Source organism: Trachinotus anak, unplaced genomic scaffold (genome assembly GCF_046630095.1).
Source record: "Trachinotus anak isolate AG129_WGS33_773 ecotype Australia unplaced genomic scaffold, CSIRO_AGI_Tana_v1 ptg000025l, whole genome shotgun sequence".
Classification (NCBI taxonomy): Eukaryota; Metazoa; Chordata; class Actinopteri; order Carangiformes; family Carangidae; genus Trachinotus; species Trachinotus anak.
The window spans coordinates 3,456,557-3,475,844 of record NW_027273876.1 but is presented as its reverse complement, the minus strand read 5'-3'; the positions used below and the strand labels follow the sequence as shown (position 1 = coordinate 3,475,844).

General features: G+C 41.9%; 2 protein-coding genes across 3 annotated transcripts in view; one reads left to right on the top strand and one right to left on the bottom strand.

Annotated features, from left to right (window-relative positions):
* The window catches only part of cdk5rap3 (CDK5 regulatory subunit associated protein 3), a 288,850-nt gene that overhangs the window by 61,982 nt on the left and 207,580 nt on the right, over positions 1–19,288 (top strand). The gene's annotated exons all lie outside the window — the stretch shown is intronic.
* myo1d (myosin 1D) overlaps positions 1–19,288 on the bottom strand; it is a 114,146-nt gene that overhangs the window by 66,748 nt on the left and 28,110 nt on the right. For both annotated transcript variants that reach the window (XM_071463075.1, XM_071463076.1), the window contains 10 exons: positions 19,008–19,216; positions 18,334–18,427; positions 16,711–16,876; positions 16,074–16,127; positions 14,793–14,888; positions 14,142–14,258; positions 13,021–13,224; positions 12,468–12,613; positions 12,214–12,328; positions 11,898–12,068 (listed from right to left, as the gene is read on the bottom strand). In XM_071463075.1, coding sequence (XP_071319176.1) covers positions 11,898–12,068; positions 12,214–12,328; positions 12,468–12,613; positions 13,021–13,224; positions 14,142–14,258; positions 14,793–14,888; positions 16,074–16,127; positions 16,711–16,876; positions 18,334–18,427; positions 19,008–19,216 — 1,372 coding nt within the window. The remainder of the gene's footprint in view (positions 1–11,897; positions 12,069–12,213; positions 12,329–12,467; positions 12,614–13,020; positions 13,225–14,141; positions 14,259–14,792; positions 14,889–16,073; positions 16,128–16,710; positions 16,877–18,333; positions 18,428–19,007; positions 19,217–19,288) is intronic.

The following is a 19,288-nucleotide window of genomic DNA, read 5'->3' as shown; positions in this document are numbered from 1 at the left end:
ATACACTTCTCTGAAGTTTCCACTGCCAACTGCACTGTGCTCGGCCAATAAGGGGGAGAAAAGGTTATAAAGAAAGATTATTGAATGCACATAGTTAGCAACACTTTCTGAAAACACCACACTGCATCGTTAGTGGTTCCAGTGCCTTTTCAATAAGCTCTTAATGCTCAAGATCTTAATTTTAATCCTGTCTGGTCTCTCCCTGTGGGCAGCACTAACCAAATTCTTCCAGCTGTCTAAAGTCTAGCACATAATCTATTTGGAAATTCAAAACACACAATTTTCAGGGGGTAAATAGTACTAACACACACATACACACACACACACACACACACACACACACACACACACACAGAACAGACAGACAAACAAACAGATGCACTATCAGACAGACAGACTGCATCTGCTGGAAGCCACACTGCCCCTCATCCATCACAATCAGTCACACTCCATGACACACACACACACACACACACACACACACACACACACACACACACACACACACACACACACACACAAACCAGACACACATTTTGGCAGCTATATTATTAGCACCTCCACTGTGTTTGGGATTCAGCCTAATGTTAAGAGCGAGGGTGTGACAGTGGCAGTGGTGTGTGTGTGTGTGTGTGTGTGTGTGTGTGTGTGTGTGTGTGTGTGGAGAGGGAGGGCAAACTAACAGAAACCAAACAAGGTCAGAATAATGAGAAGAGGAAGTGAGGAGAGGAATGATTGAGAGAGAGAGACATTCAGAGGAAATACTGTAGTATAGGAACAGGTTGTGTATTTATACTTATCAGACGTGTTTATGATTTATTCCTCAGACATTTTATAACCGACACAGTGACACATGTTGTTTTAATGCTAAAACAATTCATTATAATTTTAAAATGGTAAAACTTCACTGGTCTTGTTGCTGTTTTTAATCATTGTAAACTTATTATCTTGTGGTTTCGGACCAACACACTTATTCATTTGTTTCAGTGGTAATTAGAAGCGTTACTGTGTTTAGGTATGTTTTACTCATGCAAAGGTTTCTGCTTTTTAAAGAGCAAATTAAAACTGATTTTCTTATTCTTCATCCTCGTTTTCTTTACTGAGTATTCATCTTTTCATTGTTTACAAAAGAAAAACAGAAATGTAACTTAATGGCGGCCAATCAAAACTGTCCAACAACTGACTAAAATCTGTGCAGGGAAAAAAACTGTTAATTACTTTCCCTTTAAAAATAACTGTAGCACAATGCACCTAACCCCCAGCTGCTCCAGTGGAAATGCTAGCGATGCAAATTCAGGCAGTAAAACACAGGGATTCAGCTGAGCAGCTTCAGGCACATCACTCCATGAATGCAAAGCAGGAACAGTGCTGAGAAAGAGTCAGAGAGCTGTCCCAGGACCCACAAAGATTGCAAAATAAAATACCCCGAGTTGCAACTAAATTGTAATCACTGGGAGTTAAATGTCAGACCACAGTGAAAAATGATGGTTCACAATTTCCTTAAGCCCAAATCCCAAAGATATTCAATTTACAAAACACACACAAAACATAAAATCTTTACATTTGAGAAGCTGCAGCCAAATAATATTTGTCATTTTTGCTTTAAAATAAATCACTTGAATGATTAATTAATTATCAGAACAGTTATTTCTCTGTTAATCGACGAATGGTTTCAGCTGGACTACAAACTTTTATTTTGTAGATTTCAGCTCAACAAAGCGATCAGGTGTGAAAAGCTGTATGACAATTCAACCCTCCACAGCCTTCATATCACCCTCTCCCTCTCTAGTCTGTGTAGTATAAATGACTGATGCCAGATCAACAGATTAATTAAGCAGATAGAAAGTGGTTTCAGGCAGAGTGAGCCACTGAACCCAGACAAGAGGTGAGGAAGAAAGAAAGAGCCAAGGTGACACACGAAGCAAAAAATAACGAGCTTTGACAGGAGATGCAGAGGAGCGACGAGGCTGAGGGGATGTTAGTTCTCAATCTTAATAAATAAAATAAAGACAAAGGCAGAGCACAGCAGGTGAGGGCGGGGTGGGGGTGAGGAACATGTAAATTAGAGAGAGCTTCGGAGAAACCAGACAGGAAGCTGTGAGCAGAGGGAGAGTTGAGGTGAGGCGGCGAGAGGCAGACAGACAGAGGAAAGTAACAGGAACATGGTGGACCGACCGCCAGGTACACGCTGCAGCAGCACCCGGTGGTGATGTGACAGGAAGTGATGATGACATGCTTCCACACATTTTCACCTTTAGCTCCTATTACTGTGACGCATCCTAAGGTTTTGTTTGCAGAGAGCAGACACAGATAGACGACGGCAGCCACTGCACAGTCTCACCAGAGAAACGAAAGCACATTCAGGCCTCATGAAGTTTAACAGCAGCACTCAGCAGTGAGAGAGGCGCCGCTTAAAAGCCATATATCAGGCCTCAGTCTCACACACATACAGGTGGCACAGTGGAGATAGTCCAGAGACAACGAGTGGAAAAACATTAAGGATGCAGATGCTTTTGCAGGGCTCAAGGGGTCACTGAAAGGTTTGATGGAAACAGCGTGAATCATATGCTTCGGCCCGTCTGAGCACCCACAGGAGCACATGCAGAGACCTGTTAGACAGCGCCCTGCTCCACTGTTAGAGGGAAAATCATTTGGAAGAATGATGTTCATCCCTCCAGCAGAGTTTATACAGATGGGGAGAATGATGATGATGACGAGGAGGAGCGCTGCAGCTGCTCTGGAGGCTCCTGGTGGAACGACACCTCACTAAGATACTTAATGTTGGTTTTAACGTTAAAGGATGGGTCAAGTGCATCTTCATGTCATGTTATATCACAGTTAGATCATAGTACTGCATGTATTTTCTCTCTCTCCTGTAGTTCCTGTAGGGGACAGTTCTCCCGTCAGGTGCAGGATGCAGATCTACCTCCATTATAACTACTGTTATTATTATTATAATAATAATAATTTTAAATAAAGTTGCATTGAATTGAATGTGTATATGTCCAATCCAAATGTTTTTGGTCTGTCTAGTTGTTCCTCGTTTCCAGATTTTGGTAATTTTGGTAAACCAACCTTTTTAACTAGTAGGTGACAGTCACTACAGAAAGTGTTAATCACAGGTCGGTTGGATCATTAACTCTGACTGAGAAAGAATCACTTCAATCACTTCGACAACTTTTCAGTCTTCAGACCAGTTTTAACTGATGAGGTGTGCGGGATTTTAAATTAAAATACAAATTGTATGTACAAGTTTCTACCATAAGTCCCTGATTTTTGACAAACCTGCTGAACTGTTCATCACAACAGTTCATCTGTAATCTCACAAATGTGTTGATTGCTTTAAACCACACCCTGCACATCCTCTGACACTTCAGGCATCTTTTTTCACAGACAAAGCAAACACAGTTGATTGGTTGTGTTGTCTGCACACAAAGATTACTGTGACACTCCCACACCAATCTGCCCCACCCCCCCTCCACTTCTCTCAGCACCTTCTGCAAACACTTTTCCAGCCAACCTTGTTTGCCACCTGTGCCCTCCCGCTCTCTCTCCAGCCTCTGGACACAAACAGCCATCTACGAGGGCACGAGCCAGACCTCCCGACGAGCAGCGTCTGACTGTCTGCAAACCTGTCAACAACTCTCAGTGGGAACCACGGGAGCAAATCCAGGCAGCAGATGAGGAGATGGATTTTTGTGTTTCATGCCCAATGCACAGAGTGGCAGCTGTCGGGGTATTAAAACATTGAGTATGGAGCTACATTCTCACTTTAGACAGACACGTATATGAGTACATCTCCTGTAAAACCCATCAAAGTGTCCCAATTCTGGACTGCTGGCCACTTTATCCACCGCTTAATGCTCTTGCAAACATCAATTAGACTCCTCGATGTGTCCTTGCTGCTGCTGACCTTGTTCCTCCCTGGAGCTAATGACCAGAGTGCCTCAGTGATTAGCATCACCAACACATGGCCCATGAAAGCTTTACAACTTAGCACAGGCCCCCTACATGCATTCATACATGTGGCAGCAGGTGGAGGACACACATGCGCACACCTACATCACATCCTATTAGTAAGCTGCACCTGTACGGGCCATGTGCTGAGATGCTCGTGAAGAAAAATAAAAAAAGTGACAGAGGAGAAAGCAACAACACAGAGGTGTTGAGGGAGTGATTGTGAAAGAGAGAAAAATTAAATAAAGAGTAGGGAGAGACAGGGAGGGGCACCATGGCTGCTCTAACAGGAACTAATGTGTCAGCAGATGATTAAACGCACCCGGCGAGATCAAAGCAGCGCCCAGTGAGAGGAGAGGGAGCAGAGAGCGAGGAGGGCGGCCGAGGGAGGGAGGCGAGCATCCTCTAACACAGAAAACCAGAGACAAGAAACATGGAGAGGACCAGCAGTAATCTGTCGGTGCTCCAGCTGAATTCTGACATTTACACTATAACATGAAAACAAATCCTATAAAAACACCAAAGCCAACAATGTGTCAGTCTGATCCTCAACGCCTTCTGACAACTGATGCTGCTCTACATTCACCAGCTCGTCTTTACCTGTCTGTCTGCTGCTTTGTGCTGGGCAGGTAGTCCACAGTGGGTTTGCAAAGCTAACAGCAGCTGCCTGCTGCTGCTAAAAACGGAGCTGATGAGACTGAAGCACAACAGAGAATTTGCTGATCGAGAAATAAGAACAATAAGATCAGACGTGCTGGAGTAAAGCTCTGTGGAAGTACAGAGTCAGGTGATAATTATTACTATGAATGGGCTCTTTCACATAGAGTATAAGGCTCATTTCATCAAGGCCAGACTGTTTGTAGCTGACAGATGGTTTCTATTGCAGTTTTGCACAAATAGAAGCAACGTTTTTTGTTTTTTTTTTTAGAAAAGGTGATGAAAGGTCGACCCGATAGCCGAGTGGTCGGGGCGCGTACCACATGAGCGCAGTTGCTCTTAGCAGGCGTGTACCGGTTCGACTCCCGACGGGCCCAATTCTTTCCTGCGAGTCATTCCCCCTCTCTGCCCCTTTCCTGTCACTCTCCACTGTCCTGTCAAATAAAGGCAAAAAATAGAAAAAGCTGGGTTTTCTCCTCTCACAATATCGTTCCAGCTAAAAGTGACGACAGATTTCCAGCAGTCTGCCTCTCGGTTGGAACTGGCTCCCTGCGCATGATGCGACCTGATGAATGCGTGAAAAGTGTATTCTGCAGAGTCTGAATCACCACCTCATGCCAGCGTCTGATAAATATAAATAAATATTAGAAATCTTTTTCCAAAATTTGAGTCTCAAAATGTGCATTAAGTAGGTGCAATGCAAACGTCTCAACTGATGCACAGAAAACGGAGGTTGCAGACACAGGCTCACCAGAACTGGACAGTGGAAGAGTTGGTCTGATGGATCTGGATTTCTACTGAAGCCCACAGATGGCAGAGTCAGAATTTGGCGTCAACAACATGAATCCATGGACCCAACCTGCTTTGTGTCAACAGTCCAGGCTGGTAGTGGCGGTATAATTGTGCGGGGCATGTTTTCTTGGCACACTTCGGGCCCCTTAGTACCAATCAATCATCACTTACATACCACAGTCAATGTGAGTATTGCTGCTGACCATGTGCATCCCTTTATGGCTGCAATTTACCATCCTCTAATGGCTACTTCCACTGGGACGTGGCAGAACAGGAGCAGCATCAATGTGCAGCTGGCAAATCTGCAGAAATGATGTGATGCAGTCATACAGCTACACAGCTCTGTGGCACAGAGGAAATAGCTAGCAGAATAAGAAAAATACAGAATATAACCAGTTTGGTTGTGGTGCAGTGACCTAAAAATAGATTTAAAAGCTGAATGACTCAAGAAAACAAGTACGCAGTTTGCTGGTTGTAGGTCGACAAGAGTGAAACACTTATGAAACTAGTTAGATTTCAGGGTGTAGAGTGTGTAGAGTTTAGGAAACACATGATGGAAAACAGCAGGAGACAGTTGGATTTTACTGCGTCAATGCACAAGCAAAAAAAAAAAAAAAATCTCACTGAAGCATCATATTAAAGCGTCTCCCTTTAGCTAAGACATCTCTGTAAACAAGCCCGTGGCTCTCGTGCATCAAAAGCCCCTGATTAATTCATAACAAGGCTGTGAGGGCTGGAAGCCAATAAAAAGAATTTATCATCAGCAGCCTGCAAAGCAACATAACGTACTGAGACATGCAGGCGCTGTTTGGAAGTCACACCAGACTGAATCTGCTCCTGACAGAAACTTTCTCTTCCCTCTCCCACTTCTAATCTGTTATCAGGTCTTTTCAGGGCGGGGGCAACACGTGCCTCTGTGTGCATTTATGTATGGCCTCTGTTCACCGTGACAGCCGTGTGTCACTGCATGTGTGTGTCTGAAATGCTAATTCTACTGTGCACATGTAGCATCTTGTGAATGAATGAGGAGGGTGAACAGCCTGGACACGATGTGCTGATGTATGTGTCAGAGTGTGTGTGTGTGTGTGTGTGTGTGTGTGTGTGTGTGCGTGCTGTAGACAGGTAGGCAACAGAGCAAAGACAGGGTCTAGCATCATCCAGTGCTGTGCGTAGGGTGAGAACACAACCACAGACACACACAGGACAGATTGTGTTACAGAACATTCCTGGAATAGATCTCTGACTCAGCTTCTTCCTCTTCTTCCTCTTCATCTCTCGTTGCTGCGTCTCTTTCACAGAAACACTGGAGCAGAAGCTGAGAACATCCAGTCGATATGTACTTTGTCTGTTTTGTGGCAGCGAGAGACAGATGTTGGCAGCACTCAGGGTTCGTTCTTTACTTCGGAAGCAGCATCTTGACAGGCGTTTGACAATGGAGCTGGACCTCGTGTTGACACTTTAATTTGAAGCTACAGTATTTTTGCTTTACAGAGTAACACAAGTTAATTTAAGCTTGTGCTAAACCATTTTATAAGAGAAGGTTTCATTTTTTTTTCTTCCCAAATGTCATAGCCTCTCTCAAATTGTTCTGATGACTTAGATTTTGGTGCCATCTGTCACTTCCCCTGCTGTCTGCCATTTACTGATATCACCACTGGATGTGCCAAAGTCAGAAATTATTTTATGCCACTGATAATTTACTGCTAACATGACGTTGTAACGGTGACTATCTTTATATAATGTGAGGGTAAATTTATGACTTCAGCATATAATGGTTGACATAGTTATTAATTTAACAAGATAAATCCCACTGAGGCAGCTTCTTTTTCATTTGGACGGCAGCATTACAGGTTTCACACTGGACAACACAACATGAAGCAACAAATAAAACGATACTCAGTGTTGAGGGAGCTACTTTGAAAACAGCTTCACAGTAACCAGTCACTTCACACTGGAAGATATTAACTACACTTGGGAGAAATCTGGTTTCGTTAATTTAAGCTACTTAGAAAAATTAGCTCAAACTACAAAAAAACATCAAATTGACAATGTACATGTGATACAAAATAGAGAGCTGCACAATTAATCAAAATATAATTGAAATGATAATATGTCAATATTATCATTTCAATATAATAAGTGCAATATTCAAATTGCAGGAGCTGCAATTGTTTGAGAAAGCTAAAATGTATCTAACCCCTGCCCTACAAATCGTATCCCCAAGACGACATTTTCACTTTTTTTTCCAGTGAAAATGAAATGCAAAAAGTACCATTCCCACTAAAATCGTGAGTCATATCACGATCGCAATATCTCAAGAAATACTCGCAATATGATTTTAACATGAGCTTAACATCTTAACAAAATGTAATACAAAAAGGCTGCATGCCAGTTTATTGCAAAAAGTGCCTTTTTGTTCCCAGGTCATAACATAAACCAAAAAACTAAAATACCCCAATATTCATGGGAAAGTGGTGGAACATCAGCTTTGGTTCTGTGAACGATCACTGCTTCAGTATGGTCATGGTGATTCTTCCTCAGGCTGATTATCCATGATGATGTTGCCGCTGTGTGAAGCTCTGAGCAACTTCACAAAGGTGTGTGCTGTAGACTTCCTGACAGATGCATAGCCTTAGTATGTCTTTACAGCGTCAGGGTGAAAGAGAGAGAAGCAACGTTTCCTTTCCTGGCCCCAAAACACACAACACACATGTGAATGTAGCTGAACTACCAGCCACTGCAAAATATAGTTAAACTACTGGTTTAATTATATGTGAGTCACTACTCTTCAACACTGACTATACTAAAAAAAACACCAGGTTTTTGTATGAAGGTTCATTTAAGCTAAGAACAAGGAGAGTTACTAAACAACTGTTAAAGCTAAAAGGAGCTAAAGACAAAAGAAAAGGAATCATTTCCCAGAGTTTATAATAACCTTGAATTGGTACCAAGTTCTGTAATTTAATATCACTCTGCAAACTTTTCCAAGAGGCTGGAGCAGAACACATGAAAGCTTTCTCTCCCATCATCCATCACAGAGTAAATCACACATTATGAAGAGCTCATCAAAGCTATATTTGACTTTTTAGGCCACTTGGGGGGAAATGGAAGAAGCTGTAAACACATTTTTATCACCTTAGAAACTTGATATATGTATAATCTGAAAAATATGGATGAATGAAGCCTTGAAATCTACTTAAAAACACACCACTAATACCTGAGCTTCAACAAACAACATGTGCTGTATTTCTATTCACTCCACCATTTCTGTTTGATGTGCATATCTCACTTCCTCTCATATTTAATTCCCACTCTCTCCCTGCGTACCCCTCTTCTTCTTCTCTCCCCTTTTCTCTCTCTCTCACTTCACCCTTTTTTCAACCTCCGCACTTTTATTCCTGCAGACAGACTCGCAGAGATGTGAGCTACAAGGCTGGAGAGCCACAGTGGGTCTTTAAAGTCTGCAGAGCTCCTGTACACTTCGCAGCCTCAAAGCCTTGAAATTTTCAGAACTTTCCCGAGAGCTAATTTGCATCACGAGTGTGGGTTAGGATGTCTATTTCAGGTCACACTAATATACAGAGAGAGTGTTTCTCTCTTTTTTTCTTTAACTGAAAGTAATTCACTCATCTCAAGGTTGTACTCCCCTGTGCTCCTGGAATTAAAATCAAATCAAAATCCACTGGAAAGTAACAAGAATAAAGACTATAAATCAAAGCTGTTCAACAACAGCAGGATGAATGTAAATAACACATTAATACAACAAAGACCTGAAACAAAGATTAACGACGGCTACATTATCCATTATTCATATATCATTCACATCGTACGAGTGCAACCAACACATTTTGCTTCAGGGTTCATCAGGTTTGTTTTATAATAAATAGTCTTGACTGAACATACAACCCCCATCAATCAATCAAGCAATCAATAACAGGTACAGTCAGTCTCTGCTGGAAGAATATCTCTGTTTAAAGGCTGCAACTATTTCTCTGACCACTGTGTGGTGCTGAGAACAAAATGTCTATTAGCCCTGACGGACCTGCTGCTATACCTTTTCAATTAATGTCCACGTGGGTCATAATCAATCAAACTGACAATAATCAGTCACCATAAACCACAGGAAAGGGAGTCAGAATTAAATACGCTGCCAGGTTTCATTCAGCATATGTGGCTTCACTGTGTTGTATGGATCCCAGTTTAAATATAATAAATTCAGGAAAAGAAACAGACCCACACGTATGAATATGAATATGTGCTCTATATACTCTGCTTTTTAACTATAACATTGTTTCTGATGATGAAAACCAACAGTAGTGATCAATTTAAAAAAAACACTTTCTATTGACTTAGAATTAATTAATTAGAATTAATCTATTTACTCTGGGCCCAGGAGACTCTACATGTGAGAAACACAGAATCTATTCATAAGAAACCCACCACCACCACCACCACCACCAGCCTATTATACCAACTGTACAAAGTTGGTTAGTAGGTCGTGGTTAGTCTCCTCTCAGAATAACAAATTCCACTCAGAACAGTTTATAATAAACTAATCTCAGACGCTGACACACGACTGATCTGATGTCAGAGTTTAAAAACAGCCTTGATGAGTTACTACAAAAGCCAGTTTAACAGCAATTATTCATAAATATTTCAGTGAGAGTTCGAAGATGCAACTTTGTGGAAAATGTTGCAACAAGCAGCTCATTTAATTTAACAGTTATTTTTGTTAAAATTAGACTTTGTGAGAGATCTCTGAGCCTCAGTCATACCCCTGCTCAGACTCATTTAAAGACTTCTTTCCATCGATACATGAAGTTCATCTCTAACATCCTGTGGCCACATTCATTTAAAAGAATGTTAATATAAATGATAATACACATTGTCTATCCCACCCAAAGAAAACACCCCGGAGATCTACTGAAGCACCCCAAACAATTCGCACTACTTCCTCTATTATGTCAATGTTGCCTGGCAACAGGACTCCAGACAGTACAGAAGAAAAGATCTCTGGCTAATATTGATTCATGACAGTACTGGTTCCAGGAAGTAACAGCTGGATCACTGTACTTTCCAGCCCTTCATTTCACATGTCTTTTAAAGTGCCAGAGGAACAGGTCAGAGAGCAGCAGAGGGGCAGCAGCGGGGGGGCATATCGACTCCAAGATGATAGGAGGAAGGGAAGCTTCAGCGATCAATACGCCCTGCAGCAGAGCACATCCCTGATTCCACCTGGCTTTATTCACTATCCTCATCATTGTGGGCTTTATTCGCCGGGAAACAGCGGCTGCAGGGTTCAGTGCCCAGTGGGCCGACTCGTTATTCTTTCTTTGCACCACATGGGAACCTGAAGCTGCCAGGAAGCCACTGAATAAGCTTCCTGACACCGTGCCTCACTTTGCAGCCGCCTGTGCTTTTATCAGTACTGGCCAGAAACATACAGATCTTTACCGACCACTTGTCCTCACTCATTTTCAGTGCATCACCTTCTCCCCACTTCTCGGTTGCTCTGCGTGGTTCTCCTCATAAATTTGTAAATACATCCCCTCCACCTCCTCCCACCAACACCCATTCTAACACAGCAGAGCACCAGCTCCATACTCTCCCATTGGCTGGCAGTGACATCACTTGTGCAAAGTGTTGAGTCAGACTCCCCGCTCGCTCTTTCTCTGACAGCTGATGCCCCCTTGTGTCTGCAGGGAAAAGCTGCAGCTATCAAAATAAAAACACTGCTCTGGTTTGAAGTCTGCCCCACAAACCTTTTTACAGGTTTAACATCAGCAGATAAACTGAAATACACTGACCCCACATCAGTGACAATGAGCGACTCTCGCCCCGTCTAAGCCGTCTGCTCCCACACACAAAATGAGGATGTTAAATGAAATTGGATTATGATTTGTCTGCTCTCACAGACCATTAGAGTGAATTAGATTGTGAGCCTTCCTGATTATTAAACAGGATCATGTTCAGTCTAATGGTTACTTACAGCCTGGTGTAATCTGCCCTCTGGTGTTCTCAGGTTACCACATCCTGCATCTGCAGAATCTGATATAAAGCTTCCCTTTTATGATGATAAAAGTTGTTTTGTTTGTTTAATTTCATTTGCAAATCATGTCAGGTGATAAAATCCACCATTATGCACTACAAAACAGACAGAAACTTGTTCTGCATTGAGACACTGATGCTGCAATTTGTCTGTCTTTATGATTTTAAATAATTAAAACTGGTGCACTCAGTAAAAGTGAAAGGAAACATGATAACGAGGATGATGTGTGACACAGAGTCATGTTTACTGTGTTTGACTCAGCTAAAGAAGACGAGACTACACTCTCTGAATCAACTGATGTCAAAATAATAACCGGAGCATGATTTGTGTTTTTGGCTAAAGCAACAACTTAAATGATTAATTAATTCTGTTGATTGACCAACTTTTTATTCGATTATAGTTGCTGCAGCTCTAAGTCAGATCCATATTTAGAGTTTCGTACCTTGCGGCTGGTGTAGTGGGCGTGTTTGGCCAGCTTGCCGTTGAGTCCCTGCAGGAAAACCTCATCTGTGACTTTGCCTACATTCATACAGGCCTCATCCAGAACAGAGAAGATGCCCTTGTGTTGCTGCTCCACCAAGTCCACGATGATCTGGTTATTGAAGTAATCGATCTGATAAAGGACACAGAGAAGTTAGGATGACAAAAGTATGCAACAGGTTATACAAAATACGTAAGTCCTGTTATGTTACATATTAAAAATAAACCCAGTGGACGGTAATAGAAATGAAAATAAGACCAAACAGTTTCCTTCGTACATGTTTCCAGGGGATGCCTTCTCTCTGATACTCTTCCTGCTCCTGCTTTAGCACCAGCTGGATGAACAGCTGCTGCAGCTTTTCATTACAGTAGTTGATGCAGAACTGTTCAAAGCTGCAGAGAAGAGGAGATTAAATGTTATATTGATACTGAGTTGTGAATGCAAACACACACATTAATGGCTCTGAACTGACGGCCGACAGTTGTGATCATTGCACAACCAATAAAATTAGATATCCTGTCTCATCCAAACCTGTTGTTCTGGAAAATCTCAAAACCGTAGATGTCCAGAACCCCGATGACCGTGTTCTTCCCGTGGACTCTGGCGTCGTAGTTTTTCACTTCAATTATGTCATTGATTCGTCCCACAATCCAGCAGAACAGACGCTCGTACATGGCCTGAGGATGACAAAACATTTCATGTTAATACGTGTGGGAGCAGACCGATTTGGCTGCTGGCTGGTGAGGAAGTACCTTGCTCAAGGGCACAGAGTGGTCTACCACACAGATACAGGGGAATAACTGGGAGTTAAATGTCAAAATATCAGTGAGTCAGACGCTGGTTCACAGCCCACAGCTGCTGGTCTTGAAGCTGCCTACATACATCACTTCCTCCACAGTCTCCAGCCTCTGTCCGGAGTCATAACATTGTGACTCACGCTTGTGTGAATCAGTGTGAAGCGCGGTAAAAAAATATCACCAAGCACTAAGTGAAATGTCACAACTCTCTCCAGGCATCAGCAGGACAATGTTTTTTTTTCTCTGCAGCCCACAGACGACAAGCAACATAAATTTTCTGCAGTAACCTTGGCCAGGGCGTCGCGTCCGTAGCTGGCCTCTTGTGCCGTGTGCTGTTTTTCAATGACATCTCTCCCCGTGGCCACAGTGCGGTACAGCAGGGCCTTCTCCACGTTCTCCTCCTTGGTGGACAGCAGCTCCCTGAGCACAGACACCAGCTTTGTGTTCTCTATCAAGGTCACATCACCGTCCACCCCGAAGGTCAGGTTCCCCTGGAGAGAGAGGGAAAGGAGCTCCTGAGTGCTTTTGGTTTGGTTAAAAGAATAAGTCTATGCCTTAATTAAGAAGCTAGAGTCAGTAGGCAATTAGCTTATCTTAGCTTAGCTTAGCATAGAGACTGGAAGCAGAGGAAAAATCCTCCAGGCTCTGCCTAATTCCAGCACATAACTTCCTATAAAACCACAACTTGCATGTTTTTACTTTACTGTTTGTGTGCAGATTAAAGAATAAAACAAGTTAATTAGTAACATTTGGACATGTTGCTAAGCTAATAGTCTGCTAGCTATAGCTTCATATTTAGCATGCACACATCAGCGTATCAATTTTTTCATCTGTCTGCAAGAACGCGAAGACGCAAAATAGAGACAGTTTACATTCCCAATTCATTAGCATTAATTGTAATTATTGCTAGTGTAACGTAGAGAGTATCTGTTGATCAGTTCTGCTGCAAAAATGTGAAACACACAATTCAACACTAAAGCTTACAATAGTAAATGAATGATGAATGAAAGTTTACTTGGGTTTAAATTAAGAATTTCTTTCAAGGAAATTCCTCTAGAAATAACACCTGCTTATAAAGTTAATAGCACAAACTAAACTCAAAGAACTGTTTCCATTTTGCCCTATAATCAGCTCCAAATTACAGAAGTTATTAGGAAAATTAGGGGCCCATAAAATCAGATTAATTGCAAACTGCTTTTGCATTTGCATTCCTGCTAAAAGGAACACAATAAATGACCTAATAAATAAACAGACAGACACATTTATAACTCCTTGGCAATGATACTGGTTCACACTGCTGCTATCTCACACACACACACAACTGTCTGAACCCGGGACACAGACCTCCCTTACAGGCGGCACAGCTGGCGTGAGGACTGAGCAGGGATTTGGTATTATCAGGTATTACCAGATGTAGGATGGTGGCCAGGATCTTGTAAACAGTCTGAATCTCGTCCCCCGTGAAACCGATCACTTTCATGGCGTCAGCTACAGCTTTGAAATCAGCTCCATCATTGATGCACGACTGGAGAGAGACAGATGGAGAGGAAAATGTCAGAGGTTTGGTTACCTGGATCAATCATTTCAAAGAATATCACTTCTTCAACGATTTATCTTTCTAGGACCGGACCTTTCTCTTCCAGTTAATCTAGTCTGGATATCAAATTCCCACTTAATTAGATTACAAACTTGTGCTGATCTGTGATGTCTGGCTATAAAAATAGGAGCCACTGGGGCACAGAGTGTACAAACCGCCACCTCAGCTGTTTGGATGTATCATGTTCCATGACGTCAGGCTGTTTGTTGTTTTGTTCCTACTCATTAAATGCAAAGATGGCAGAGCACAGCAGAAGTCTAAATTAAAACACCTTTTCAGAGCCCACACTTATGCACAGTGCAGTAAGTCAGATCACACTTGTTCAAATGTGTGATTAGTGAGGTTTGTTTCAAAAAGTTGTTCTCAGTGTCACACTCACCCTCTCTCAAACTTTTGTTTCCGGGATTTTTTCTATACACATCTTTAGAAAAATGTTTGCGTGTGCAAAATTGTGAAGTTTACCTTAATCTGGCCTCCAACTTTGATGTAGTTGTAGGCTGTCGGGTCCTTCTGGATGTGAAGAGAGCGAAGCAAGGAATCTGGAGCTCCTCTGAGCAGCTGGTGGAGACAAAAAACACACACATGCACACTTTAGTTGCAAGACTTCATGCAGCACTTTTATTGTGCTTTTGCATGAGCCTGTGAATATTCTCATCTGTCCAGGTCATAGTATCTCAAAGGAGTTTTAAATCGAAAGCAACTGGACTTGGTTATTTATCTAGGAAGACGTTTCACCTCTCATCCAAGAGGCTTCATCAGTTCTTTCTCGCACCTGACCAGTCTGGGACTGGTCCAACTATCTGGTGTGGAGACCCACTGTCCTCAAAGGAGTGGGCTTTCTCCTTAAGATGTAAGTGGACAGCAAGGTTCACATCCTGGACAGAGAGGACAGGTGGTTCGAAAGAGGAGTGAAAGAAGCCATCTATGTGAAAGTAGAGAAACCATCCCTCAACAGGGGAGGGGGCCTCAGACACCACCTATTTCCAATTTACAATGCTGCCCTTCCATCCCTTCCCAGGAGATTCAACAATTTAACCTCAAAGAAAAACAACTGTTCACAAGTGGCATGTGACTCCAACGACTGTCGTTATAACACAATAGGGCTCTAACGAAGTCGAAACCAACTCTCCACCAAGACAGTCACAACGACTGTCGTTGGCACATGGAGCACAAAAGGGAACCAGTGACATCATCAGCCTTGTGAAAGCCCCTCCCAGAGGTTAAATACCTGGGTCTCCACACCAGATAGTTGGACCAGTCCCAGCCTGGTCAGGTGCGAGAAAGAACTGATGAAGCCTCTTGGATGAGAGGTGAAACGTCTTCCTAGACAAATAACCAAGTCCAGTTGCTTTCGATTTAAAACTCCTTTGAGGTGTGCTTTTGCATCATTGCACAGGCGATGATACAGTGCAAAGTACTTAACGTGATGCTGATTGTAATTTCTGACATATTTATTCATGTACACTGTACAGAAAGTCATTAGCTTTATGCTCATCATATGTTAATTTGATGCATCTATGGAAAAGATTTCTTACAGATACAAGTGTGGCCTCATTGCCACGTCACAACACTCCTACATGCAGGAACAAAAGGTCTGTTGATGACTCAGAAATCCTGCATGGATTCATATTTCTGCTGGGAAGCTCAGTCTCTCGTGAGAGTAACAAACAAAACAAATGTTTGCATGCATACTTATAACGTAAACACGCAAACACACAGGAACACACACACACAAACATTTACCTGGTAGAATGAATGGAAGCTCCTCTCTCCTCCCTGCTGGAAAATCACCCTGGACTGTTGAGCAGAAAAAACAACACAACAAGAAGACAGAGTCACATAACAGCTGATTTAAAGCCACTTGTCACAGACTGTCACAAACTGCATATGTGTATATGAGCAGTGATGTTCACTTGTTCACTCTGTTTCTGACATTTTAATAGTTCTTACAAACCCAAAACAGGAAAACTATCTGGTATTTCACAAGAAAAACAAACAAACAAAAAAAAAACAAATCAAAGAAACTTAATCTGTTTTTTTATTCCCTCACTTGTTTATCGTCTCACACCACCATGCAGCGGAGGGACGATGAAGAGGAAGATGGCTACCATATGTCTAACAGTACTGTAATGGAATTATCAGCACAGTTGGAACTCATTTTGAGGAGACGCTTGGCAGAGAAAATACGCTGTAAAACACAACATATTAAACCCCTTCCCTCCATTAACATAAAAAAATAACATAACATGGACTTAAGATACTAAATCTAATGTAAAATTTAAACAAACTGCCTCCTGTAGTAAGTATGTACTTAAATCTGGAGAGTTTCTATTATAACTACCCTTCATTTGATCAGTGAGGCTACTTCGCGCTCCTTTACCTTTTCCAGCAGGTAGTTGTTGATGTGGCCTCCGATGGGATCTCCCTTAAAGTCGAAGTTGATGTCCATGTACTTGCCGAAGCGGCTGGAGTTGTCGTTGCGGTTGGTCTTGGCGTTCCCGAAGGCCTCCAAGACGCAGTTGGATTTGAGCAGCATGTTTTTCACCCTGTGGGGAGACAGGGTGATATTAAAAAGGTAAAGTGGTCGACTAAGTGCAACCAGGCTGAAGGAATGACGCACACCGTGAAGTGTGTGTGACAGAGAACTGCATCTGTGGACTCAGATGTAACACAGTCCTGAGATAAAAGTCTGTTTGCCTGGTTTTTTCATTTGCTTCAAGTATTTCAAGTCTTGTTTTGACCGGACTGATCTGTCTGCTCAGGATCTGACCAGGCACAGCTGGACTTTTACAAACTGTTTTCATTAACACATGTTTAACAGTTTCCTCTGATACTTAAAAAACACAACAGGACAGATGCTGCAGATACATAAATGACAATAATATGCTGGAAACTCTGAGCTGAAAAGACCGACTCATGTCTGCCTCATTGTACAAGACATGGTGTTGATCACTGCAGTGTTAGATCATCATTTAACACTTTTAAAATATACTTTTTATGGAAAGAAAAACCAATTCCAAAGAGAAAAGTTTCCACTTTTTTTCCTGGAACACTTTCAGAGAACTTTTATAGATTACGTTTTATGGCTTGAGAGCTAATGACATGATGGGTTATAAATTGTGGAGCAAGCAGGAGACAGAGAATTCAAAAGTGAATTTAAATCGTTTTAAAAGTGATATTATAGTGGAATCTGACACTGCAGGGGTTGAATATTATTGCAGATAAAAATATAAAATACATGAATATAGGCCACACCTACTCCTGTCACACAGAGACTGATAAAAACTGGCCAGTGACTCACATCAGTCCATGATGACCTGTATTTTATAAAATCATACTCCACATCCTTATGTATTCTGTTAGTTTAGGTTGTGTGTATTTGCAGTTAAGTGGCAGTGCACTGCTGTAGTAACTGCAGGGTTTCTATTCACCACCACTGAAACTGTTGAAACTCTTTCTCTGCTCTAAATCTAATCTTTATCTCTAACCTACATTTTGTTTACTCTACATCAAAGCTGATCTCGTTTTCCTTTTGACATCTATCTGAATGATTTTAACTTACTGAAATCTATTGTATAACATGGAGTGATTTCTGCTCTATCTACAGGAACAGGCCACGCCCACTCTGTTATCTATAAACACTGACTAAAGTCAAGCAAAGGTGTGACCATATCTCTGTATGATGTAAGAGCCTTTCACTGCTGCCAGTATTTATTCTTGAAATATGACAATGAATAACTACAACAGCTGTGATAAGATAGTAAAGTGACCTGTAATAAAACCTGTTATAGGAGTCAGCTATTAATGCAATAAAATGCATTAAAGACATTTTTCTCACGGTAGAAACTGTTTCAGCATTTGAAGTCTTGGATATGCAAAACACACCTGTAAGCAACAATCCAGAAATCAACAGGAGAAAAGAAAACTCCATATCTGATAATTTGCTGTCTAGTTACTGAACCTCACCTGTGCACAGACAGTGTGTTTAGTAAGAGTAGCTCACCTTTCAACTTCAGCCCTCTGATTAGGATTGGTGATAGCAGCAATGTATTGCATTATATACTTGCTGGCCTCTGTCTTTCCTGCTCCACTTTCCCCTGCAAAAAAAAAAAAAAATTAAAAATAACATATTTTTGGCATCTTTAATTTTGAGGGAGTTTGCCAACAGACCTAACATAACTGAGCTTTAAACACAAGTTTTGTTTTTTTTCTTGTCATTTAAAAGGTGGGATATTATTTAATCTATACTGTGTTTAGTTCAACATCATATTTTCTGTCTTTTAGTGACATTTTTAGACCCAGCTGTATTTCTGCCTTGGTATGGATTCAGGACATGAGGGTGTAGAGGGGCTCAGTTCCCCCTCTGACCACTGAGTGGTGCTTCATCCTCTGCAGGGTTTCTCCACACAGCTTGTGACCACATGAAATATTTCTTTTAGTAGGAGTGAAGGTGACTTGTTTTTATTATCTTCAGCTGAATGGAGGTTATGTCAATATTTTTCTCTTTCAGAGGAACTTCCCTGAGGACAGAAAACATCTGATCATAAGAGGAGAACTGAATATTCCTCAGAAATTTGCTATGATCCCAAACATGTATAGTACAACAAAGTAAAACATCCCCATGCTTTTTGTCTAGCTCATGCAGGGGTGGGGGTTGGGGGGGGCTTCCCATGTTACCTGAGATAACAATGCAGGTGTCTTTGTTCCTCCTCTTCATGGCTTTGTAAGCAGCGTCGGCGATGGCGAAGAGGTGGGGCGGCCTCTCGTACAGCTCACGGCCCTTGTACTGCTCCACGGTGTCGCGGCCGTAGATGTTCATGGCACGGTAAGGGTTGACGGACACCACCACCTCTCCGATGTAAGTGTAGATCCTGCCCTTCTCAAACCTGAGGACACATAAAACAGGGACTTAGGAATACAAACTAATACTAAATATGGAAGAAAAACTGTACGACTTC